This window comes from Oncorhynchus gorbuscha, linkage group LG11 (genome assembly GCF_021184085.1).
Source record: "Oncorhynchus gorbuscha isolate QuinsamMale2020 ecotype Even-year linkage group LG11, OgorEven_v1.0, whole genome shotgun sequence".
Taxonomy (NCBI): domain Eukaryota; kingdom Metazoa; phylum Chordata; class Actinopteri; order Salmoniformes; family Salmonidae; genus Oncorhynchus; species Oncorhynchus gorbuscha.
In genome coordinates this window covers 71052239-71063176 of record NC_060183.1, presented here as the reverse complement: position 1 = coordinate 71063176, position 10938 = coordinate 71052239, and the positions used below count along the sequence as shown (strand labels likewise).

Genomic DNA, 10938 nt, shown 5'->3' with positions numbered 1-10938 from the left:
ACCCATCTACCCTCTAACCCTCCTATCATCTAACCCTAACACATCTACCATCTAACCCTCCTATCATCTAAACCTAACCCATCTACCATCTAACCTTAACCAATCTACCATCTAAACGGACTCTCATCCACTATGTCTATGTCCTAAAAGCCACCCTATTCCCTATATAATGACCTACTTTTGATCAGCGCTCTATGGGCCCTGGTTAAAAGTTTGGACGCAACCTATGACCGACTACATTACCTCAAGCCATCACTCCTAAAAGGAAGTAGTTGGCTACTTGATAAATTCTCCAACCCGACTAACAAGAGAATCAAGCCGATAGCGGTCCCACGTAGACAATAGCTGCCTAACACCAGACAGACCATGTCCACTGGGCACAGACGTCAATTCAACGTCTATTCAATGTTGGTTCAATGTTATTTAATTGAAATGACGTTGAAACAATGTTGATTCAGCCAGTGTGTGCCATTGTGTCAGACACTGCAGCCGAACCCACTAGGAAGCCGATGAGCTAACTGGCCACTGGCTATGACAATGGTGGGCCACTTATAGGCCACAGTAAGCTTACTGTCAGGGAAGGTTGTAGTCTGTGTATAAAAGACTATATGCGTTTTCATTCTGTGAGTACCTGGACTGAGGGATTCTCAGGGATAGCCAGAAACAGGACAGTAGTAGCAAAGGCATGGCATGCAGGTGCTTTTAGAAACCCTAGAGGGGGGTGTGTGTGTGTGACTCTATGATGATTGAACCTAGCTCACAGATTCACTGTAAGATGGTATCTACAGAGGGATACATGACTAAGATCGCTACTGTCAGAGACCAGCCAATCAGAGGAGAGGTGGCTGATGGGAGTTGTGGTTTTGGTGTAGGGTGTGGCGAATTGGCACTTGTGGGAGACTCTGCCTCCAGTCCAGCCCTGTCTACCTGCATACTGTGAGTTGGAAAGGAAACAGAACAAGACTGACAGACATGGAGAGCATAAAACATCTTACATTTACTAAATATGTGAATAAAATGTGTATTATAATATATCTATAAAGGCATATATGTCTGTCAGTGTGTATGCATCTTAATGTATAAATAGATGTATACATATATTATACTACAGTTGAAAGTGGAATAGGAAATAATCATAAAATATGCAACAAATGGTAAGCCAAAGGAACTTCACGAGGGCGTCGGTTCCAACACAGATTTTTCTTCGTGCCTCGTGCCTTGTGCGTAGATTTACATTCAGTTTCACCGTATAATGACCTCTGACCTCTGAACTCTGAACTAACCACACCACCTCAAATGACCTCCTCGTTTTCTTTGGGTTACTCGCTGCGGTGCAACACACACACGCATTCCTCTTCTACACACCACGTTTGAGGATGAAGACACAGACCACAGAGATAAAAACTAAACAGAAATCAACAAACTACAAATAAAATGACCGAAAGGATGAGAGAAGATGTGGATGAGGAGGAAAGGAGGAGCAGAGAAGAGGGGGATGAGGAGGAAAGGAGGAGGAGAGAAGAGGGGGATGAGGAGGAAAGGAGGAGGAGAGAAGAGGTGGATGAGGAGGAAAGGAGGAGGAGAGAAGAGGATGAGGAGGAAAGGAGGAGGAGAGAAGAGGGATGAGGAGGAAAGGAGGAGGAGAGAAGAGGGATGAGGAGGAAAGGAGGAGCAGAGAAGAGGTGGATGAGGAGGAAAGGAGGAGCAGAGAAGAGGGGGATGAGGAGGAAAGGAGGAGGAGAGAAGAGGTGGATGAGGAGGAAAGGAGGAGGAGAGAAGAGGTGGATGAGGAGGAAAGGAGGAGCAGAGAAGAGGTGGATGAGGAGGAAAGGAGAAGGAGAGAAGAGGTGGATGAGGAGGAAAGGAGGAGGAGAGAAGAGGGGGATGAGGAGGAAAGGAGGAGCAGAGAAGAGGGATGAGGAGGAAAGGAGGAGCAGAGAAGAGGGATGAGGAGGAAAGGAGGAGGAGGGCAGAAAATAAGTGCATGATGGGATTGTCTTCACTTTAGGTCCAGGATGTCTTCTTCGAAAGAGGTGGGGAGGGTGAAGGGGCTGGCCAATGGCGGGCTCTCCTCTCTAAGCACCACTTTCTCTGGCTCCGCCTCCGAGCTGGACGAGCAGTGCCGTTGGATGTCCGAGTCCGTGTCGGCCGACTCCGAGCCCACTCTGATAGGACACACAGCATGCCCATCAGTTTGAATCACGACATCATAATGTTTTACACTCATATCATTTGAACATTGGGGAACCGCCAGGGCCCTCTACGCCTTCAGAGAGGGCCTAAGGATAGATACAAATCTGTATATATTTTTATATTAATATAATCTGTAATGGTGTTTTCATTGATTTAATACATTTTTGTCTTAATTGTAATGATATTCCAATTGTTTTGGAAAAAGAAGGGTTAATATCCAAGAAAAAAACATATCCAATCAGAATTCTTCTTTGGTAGTCTCTTGGTAGAAATAATCTAGCTGGGCTCAACGCTTATTGGCTAGGCCCTTGAGCTTTGACTAGAAGGCACCAGCCAACGTCATTGACATTGACTTCAATTAAAGCAGCATTTTGGAATGACAGTAGATTCAACCAATCACAAATTGTCTTGTAATAGGTGGGACAATTTAACGATTCTTCAAGGCTCTTTAGAGAGCCTAATTATACGTCACTAATTCAGAGCCTTATTTTGTTTTCTCACGCTTGAGCCTAGCTAGCTGGCTAACTTTTTGCAGTGAGTGTATGTAACGATGGCAACTGCAGAGAGAGTAATCGAGGACTATGTGGTGGCTAAATTGTTAGCATCGCCATTTTCAAGACTAACTTTTAATGAAAAGTTCAATCTTCTACAGACCGATAGACCAACTTCTGCACTGCCTGATTTGGTGCAACGAAGAAAGAGTTTTAAAAGGCATTTTCAAGTTAATAATTATGAGTGTTATCCATGGATTACCAGCTGTGAGTTGACAAAAAAAAGCTTTACAGTTGGAATTGCCTACTCTTCAATACCGATAATAACTGGTTTCAAAGATTTTGCCTGTTTGACAAAGTCAGCACTTTGACACACGACCTCTGCAACAACACAGAGAGGGGAAAGGGAAAGTCAGATTCCATCTACGAGGACACTGTGTGTGAGACCGGAGTACCAAGGGGGCGCAGGACCTCTGCAACAACACAGAGAGAGGAAAATGGAAGGTCTGATTCCATCTACGAGGACACTGTGAGTGAGACCGGAGTACCAAGGGGGCGCAGGACCTCTGCAACAACACAGAGAGGGAAAAAGGGAAAGTCTGATTCCATCTACGAGGACACTGTGAGTGAGACCGGAGTACCAAGGGGGCGCAGGACCTCTGCAACAACAGAGAGGGGAAAAGGGAAAGTCTGATTCCATCTACGAGGACACTGTGTGAGACCGGAGTACCAAGGGGGCGCAGGACCTCTGCAACAACACAGAGAGGGGAAAAGGGAAAGTCTGATTCCATCTACGAGGACACTGTGAGTGAGACCGGAGTACCAAGAGGGCGCAGGACCTCTGCAACAACACAGAGAGGGGAAAAGGGAAAGTCTGATTCCATCTACGAGGACACTGTGAGTGAGACCGGAGTACCAAGGGGGCGCAGGACCTTTGCAACAACACAGAGAGGGGAAAAGGGAAAGTCTGATTCCATCTACGAGGACACTGTGAGTGAGACCGGAGTACCAAGGGGGCGCAGGACCTCTGCAACAACACAGAGAGGGGAAAAGGGAAAGTCTGATTCCATCTATGAGGACACTGTGAGTGAGACCGGAGTACCAAGGGGGCGCAGGACCTCTGCAACAACACAGAGAGGGGAAAAGGGAAAGTCTGATTCCATCTATGAGGACACTGTGGGTGAGACCGGAGTACCAAGGGGGCGCAGGACCTCTGCAACAACACAGAGAGGGGATACCATCTACGAGGACACTGTGTGAGACCGGAGTACCAAGGGGGCGCAGGACCTCTGCAACAACACAGAGAGGGGAAAAGGGAAAGTCTGATTCCATCTACGAGGACACTGTGTGAGACCGGAGTACCAAGGGGGCGCAGGACCTCTGCAACAACACAGAGAGGGGAAAAGGGAAAGTCTGATTCCATCTACGAGGACACTGTGAGTGAGACCGGAGTACCAAGGGGGCGCAGGACCTCTGCAACAACACAGAGAGGGGAAAAGGGAAAGTCTGATTCCATCTACGAGGACACTGTGAGTGAGACCGGAGTACCAAGGGGGCGCAGGACCTCTGCAACAACACAGAGAGGGGAAAAGGGAAAGTCTGATTCCATCTACGAGGACACTGTGAGTGAGACCGGAGTACCAAGGGGGCGCAGGACCTCTGCAACAACACAGAGAGGGGAAAAGGGAAAGTCTGATTCCATCTACGAGGACACTGTGAGTGAGACCGGAGTACCAAGGGGGCGCAGGACCTCTGCAACAACACAGAGAGGGGAAAAGGGAAAGTCTGATTCCATCTATGAGGACACTGTGTGAGACCGGAGTGCAACAACACAAGAGGGGCGACACAGGACCTCTGCAACAACACAGAGAGGGGAAAAGGGAAAGTCTGATTCCATCTACGAGGACACTGTGAGTGAGACCGGAGTACCAAGGGGGCGCAGGACCTCTGCAACAACACAGAGAGGGGAAAAGGGAAAGTCTGATTCCATCTATGAGGACACTGTGAGTGAGACCGGAGTACCAAGGGGGCGCAGGACCTCTGCAACAACACAGAGAGGGGAAAAGGGAAAGTCTGATTCCATCTATGAGGACATTGTGGGTGAGACCGGAGTACCAAGGGGGCGCAGGACCTCTGCAACAACACAGAGAGGGGATACCATCTACGAGGACACTGTGTGAGACCGGAGTACCAAGGGGGCGCAGGACCTCTGCAACAACACAGAGAGGGGAAAAGGGAAAGTCTGATTCCATCTACGAGGACACTGTGTGAGACCGGAGTACCAAGGGGGCGCAGGACCTCTGCAACAACACAGAGAGGGGAAAATGGAAGGTCTGATTCCATCTACGAGGACACTGTGAGTGAGACCGGAGTACCAAGGGGGCGCAGGACCTCTGCAACAACACAGAGAGGGGAAAAGGGAAAGTCTGATTCCATCTACGAGGACACTGTGAGTGAGACCGGAGTACCAAGGGGGCGCAGGACCTCTGCAACAACACAGAGAGGGGAAAAGGGAAAGTCTGATTCCATCTACGAGGACACTGTGTGAGACCGGAGTACCAAGGGGGCGCAGGACCTCTGCAACAACACAGAGAGGGGAAAAGGGAAAGTCTGATTCCATCTACGAGGACACTGTGAGTGAGACCGGAGTACCAAGGGGGCGCAGGACCTCTGCAACAACACAGAGAGGGGAAAAGGGAAAGTCTGATTCCATCTACGAGGACACTGTGAGTGAGACCGGAGTACCAAGGGGGCGCAGGACCTCTGCAACAACACAGAGAGGGGAAAAGGGAAAGTCTGATTCCATCTACGAGGACACTTTGTGAGACCGGAGTACCAAGGGGGCGCAGGACACATATGCAAGGAGACGTTCACGACCAGTACCAACAGCTACACAGTACGATCATCAACAACATTGTCACTCAGCTAAGAAACAGGCTCAATGACCATGAAAGGCTCATGTTCTTTGCCCTCCTTGACCCACAAATGTTCCCAATATATAGGGAAACGCCAAACTTTCCAAACTCTGTGTTCTCAAGTCTCGAGGAAAGTTATGGCCCTCATTTTGATTTGCCGCGGCTTAAAACAGAACTCACCGTTATGTAGTTATGTACTCAATGTCTGACTTCAAGGGTAAGACCCTGGCTGATCTGCTCCACTTTCTCCAGCAAAAGAGACTAATTGATTGTATGCACCAATTGTATCTGTTTACCTGTCTAGTTTTGATCATTCCAGTGTTCCCTACATCAGTAGAAAGAACATATTCCAGGAACACCACTGGACAGGCCCGACTGTCCTTTGGCTTTGATCTCAATCGAAAAATAACTTCTTTCAGATTTAAAATCAAAAGACAAGCTATATGAACCTGCCCATTTCATTAAGAAGGACAGGAGAATGGACTTGGTTTTGAAATGATAATCATAATGGTGAGTGGACGTTTTGTTTTCATCTACAGCTTGCTTTTTGTTCATATCATTTTGAATACAATGTGTAAAATACTATTTCAACTTTAGATCACTGGTTGTGAGGTAAAAACAAAGGTAATGACGTTGCAATTGGAAGTACTGTGTCCATGACATTTCATGTTGTGGCTCATTTTTTGTATTGTTGCATGCTGGAGATAGAACATCGCATGCAGTGTGACTGTTCTCTCTGACAGCATATACTTACTGTCCATGGTCTTGCAACAATGTGAGTAGATGTGTGGTTGAATTTATTCTGCCACTATTTGAGTGACTTTTTATTTTGGCAAATGTTTATCTGAAACGACGCAACCGTATTTTCTTGTAACGTGGTTCCTGCTATCGATATTTGCAACCGTTGTGTACGTGTGCTGTGAGCCACAGCCGAGGTGTGGCTTAGGACCGTTGTGTACGTGTGCTGTGAGCCACAGCCGAGGTGTGGCTTAGGACCGTTGTGTACGTGTGCTGTGAGCCACAGCCGAGGTGTGGCTTAGGACCGTTGTGTACGTGTGCTGTGAGCCACAGCCGAGGTGTGGCTTAGGACCGTTGTGTACGTGTGCTGTGAGCCACAGCCGAGGTGTGGCTTAGGACCGTTGTGTACGTGTGCTGTGAGCCACAGCCGAGGTGTGGATTAGGACCGTTGTGTACGTGTGTTGTGAGCCACAGCCGAGGTGTGGATTAGGACCGTTGTGTACGTGTGCTGTGAGCCACAGCCGAGGTGTGGCTTAGGACCGTTGTGTACGTGTGCTGTGAGCCACAGCCGAGGTGTGGCTTAGGACCGTTGTGTACGTGTGTTGTGAGCCACAGCCGAGGTGTGGATTAGGACCGTTGTGTACGTGTGCTGTGAGCCACAGCCGAGGTGTGGCTTAGGACCGTTGTGTACGTGTGCTGTGAGCCACAGCCGAGGTGTGGCTTAGGACCGTTGTGTACGTGTGCTGTGAGCCACAGCCGAGGTGTGGCTTAGGACCGTTGTGTACGTGTGCTGTGAGCCACAGCCGAGGTGTGGCTTAGGACCGTTGTGTACGTGTGCTGTGAGCCACAGCCGAGGTGTGGCTTAGGACCGTTGTGTACGTGTGCTGTGAGCCACAGCCGAGGTGTGGCTTAGGACCGTTGTGTACGTGTGCTGTGAGCCACAGCCGAGGTGTGGCTTAGGACCGTTGTGTACGTGTGCTGTGAGCCACAGCCGAGGTGTGGCTTAGGACCGTTGTGTACGTGTGCTGTGAGCCACAGCCGAGGTGTGGCTTAGGACCGTTGTGTACGTGTGCTGTGAGCCACAGCCGAGGTGTGGATTAGGACCGTTGTGTACGTGTGCTGTGAGCCACAGCCGAGGTGTGGCTTAGGACCGTTGTGTACGTGTGCTGTGAGCCACAGCCGAGGTGTGGCTTAGGACCGTTGTGTACGTGTGCTGTGAGCCACAGCCGAGGTGTGGCTTAGGACCGTTGTGTACGTGTGCTGTGAGCCACAGCCGAGGTGTGGCTTAGGACCGTTGTGTACGTGTGCTGTGAGCCACAGCCGAGGTGTGGATTAGGACCGTTGTGTACGTGTGCTGTGAGCCACAGCCGAGGTGTGGATTAGGACCGTTGTGTACGTGTGCTGTGAGCCACAGCCGAGGTGTGGCTTAGGACCGTTGTGTACGTGTGTTGTGAGCCACAGCCGAGGTGTGGCTTAGGACCGTTGTGTACGTGTGCTGTGAGCCACAGCCGAGGTGTGGCTTAGGACCGTTGTGTACGTGTGCTGTGAGCCACAGCCGAGGTGTGGCTTAGGACCGTTGTGTACGTGTGCTGTAAGCCACAGCCGAGGTGTGGCTTAGGACCGTTGTGTACGTGTGCTGTGAGCCACAGCCGAGGTGTGGATTAGGACCGTTGTGTACGTGTGCTGTGAGCCACAGCCGAGGTGTGGCTTAGGACCGTTGTGTACCTGTACTGTGAGCCACAGCCGAGGTGTGGCTTAGGACCGTTGTGTACGTGTGCTGTGAGCCACAGCCGAGGCGTGGCTTAGGACCGTTGTGTACGTGTGCTGTGAGCCACAGCCGAGGCGTGGCTTAGGACCGTTGTGTACGTGTGCTGTGAGCCACAGCCGAGGCGTGGATTAGGACCGTTGTGTACCTGTGCTGTGAGCCACAGCCGAGGTGTGGCTTAGGACCGTTGTGTACCTGTGCTGTGAACCACAGCCGAGGCGTGGCTTAGGACCGTTGTGTACCTGTGTTGTGAGCCACAGCCGAGGCGTGGCTTAGGACCGTTGTGTACCTGTACTGTGAGCCACAGCCGAGGCGTGGCTTAGGACCGTTGTGTACGTGTGCTGTGAGCCACAGCCGAGGTGTGGATTAGGACCGTTGTGTACGTGTGCTGTGAGCCACAGCCGAGGTGTGGCTTAGGACCGTTGTGTACGTGTGCTGTGAGCCACAGCCGAGGTGTGGCTTAGGACCGTTGTGTACGTGTGCTGTGAGCCACAGCCGAGGTGTGGATTAGGACCGTTGTGTACCTGTGCTGTGAGCCACAGCCGAGGTGTGGCTTAGGACCGTTGTGTACCTGTGCTGTGAACCACAGCCGAGGCGTGGCTTAGGACCGTTGTGTACCTGTGTTGTGAGCCACAGCCGAGGCGTGGCTTAGGACCGTTGTGTACCTGTACTGTGAGCCACAGCCGAGGCGTGGCTTAGGACCGTTGTGTACCTGTACTGTGAGCCACAGCCGAGGCGTGGCTTAGGACCGTTGTGTACCTGTACTGTGAGCCACAGCCGAGGCGTGGCTTAGGACCGTTGTGTACATGTGCTGTGAGCCACAGCCGAGGCGTGGCTTAGGACCGTTTGACTCTGTCATCTACGAATTGCTTCTCCTACATAGGTCTGCAAAAGAAAGGTCTCAGACATGCTCTGTATACACAGGCATCCAAGTTCTCTATATGTATGGCGTCAGATCTTTTCGGCAACTGAGGGCCTAGTTCCAATAGTCATGGTTCGCCACTGCATGGGGCGTGGGGAGGCAAGTAGCCTAGTGGTTAGAGCATTGGACTAGTAACGGAAATGGTTGCAAGATCTAATTCTCGAGTTGACAAGGTAAACATCTGCCGTTCTGCCCCTGAACAAGGCAGTTAACCCACTGTTCCTTGGCTGTCATTGAAAATAAGAATTTGTTCTTAACTGACTTGCCTAGTTAAATAAAATAAAAATACATTTAAAGTACCCGCATGAGACTTCAAGCCAAATATTCCATTAACAAAAATGAGAAACTTCTAGGTACGTGTGCTTTTCTCACGTTAGCAAATGATCAGCCAAGCTGCACTTCTTAACACCCGTCCCCTTAACCCGGAAGCCAGCTGCATCAATGTGTCGGAGGAAACACCATTCAACTGACGACCGATGTCAGCCTGCAGTCCCTCCAAATGTATGACTTCTAATCACTGCTGCTGTCTAGGTTTTGAGTTGTTGAAGATGATATGGGTCCTTCACCTGTCGCTGCTGGTGGAGGTCAATGTTCGTGCCTTTATCTCTTCCTCAGTGGTCTTCTTGCTCATCTTCCTCTGTTTGCCCGTGCTGCTGTCGGTCTTACTGCTCGGCTCCTCGGTCAAGCCTGGGAAGAACACACAGAATAAGATCATTCAGTAGGGGAATGTCATGCACACTCAGTAAGAACCGACCTCAACACAACCGCTCAATTAACCACTTAGAAAGGAGGAGCACAAATAGCATTACAATCGCTGGTGGTGCTTAGAATGGTTCTAGTGGGTTACAGTAGATTAGTATGCTGGGATGGTTCTAGTGGGTTACAGTAGATTAGTATGCTGGGATGGTTCTAGTGGGTTACAGTAGATTAGTATGCTGGGATGGTTCTAGTGGGTTACAGTAGATTAGTGTGCTGGGATGGTTCTAGTGGGTTACAGTAGATTAGTATGCTGGGATGGTTCTAGTGGGTTAGCAGGGTGCTGGGATGGTTCTAGTGGGTTACAGTAGATTAGTATGCTGGGATGGTTCTAGTGGGTTACAGCAGGTTAGTGTGCTGGGATGGTTCTAGTGGGTTACAGTAGATTAGTATGCTGGGATGGTTCTAGTGGGTTACAGTAGATTAGTATGCTGGGATGGTTCTAGTGGGTTACAGTAGATTAGTATGCTGGGATGGTTCTAGTGGGTTAGATAGGTTAGTGTGCTGGGATGGTTCTAGTGGGTTAGATAGGTTAGTGTGCTGGGATGGTTCTAGTGGGTTAGATAGGTTAGTGTGCTGGGATGGTTCTAGTGGGTTAGATAGGTTAGTGTGCTGGGATGGTTCTAGTGGGTTAGATAGATTAGTGTGCTGGGATGGTTCTAGTGGGTTAGATAGGTTAGTATGGGATGGTTCTAGTGGGTTAGATAGGTTAGTGTATGCTGGGATGGTTCTAGTGGGTTAGAGTAGGTTATTAGTATGCTGGGATGGTTCTAGTGGGTTAGATAGGTTAGTATGCTGGGATGGTTCTAGTGGGTTAGATAGATTAGTATGCTGGGATGGTTCTAGTGGGTTAGATAGGTTAGTATGCTGGGATGGTTCTATGCTGGGATGGTTCTAGGGTTAGATAGGTTAGTATGCTGGGATGGTTCTAGTGGGTTAGATAGGATTAGTATGCTGGGATGGTTCTAGTGGGTTAGATAGATTAGTATGCTGGGATGGTTCTAGTGGGTTAGATAGATTAGTATGCTGGGATGGTTCTAGTGGGTTAGATAGGTTAGTATGCTGGGATGGTTCTAGTGGGTTAGATAGATTAGTATGCTGGGATGGTTCTAGTGGGTTAGATAGGTTAGTATGCTGGGATGGTTCTAGTGGGTTAGA

General features: G+C 49.7%; 1 protein-coding gene across 1 annotated transcript in view; it reads right to left on the bottom strand.

The window, feature by feature from the left end:
• Positions 1-1850: 1850 nt before the first annotated feature.
• Positions 1851-10938, bottom strand: part of garnl3 (GTPase activating Rap/RanGAP domain like 3) — a 218869-nt gene continuing 209781 nt past the window's right edge. Inside the window, 2 exon segments of the mRNA XM_046290303.1 lie at positions 1851-2165; positions 9591-9711. Of these exon segments, the coding sequence (XP_046146259.1) occupies positions 2000-2165; positions 9591-9711 (287 nt within the window). The 3' untranslated portion in view covers positions 1851-1999.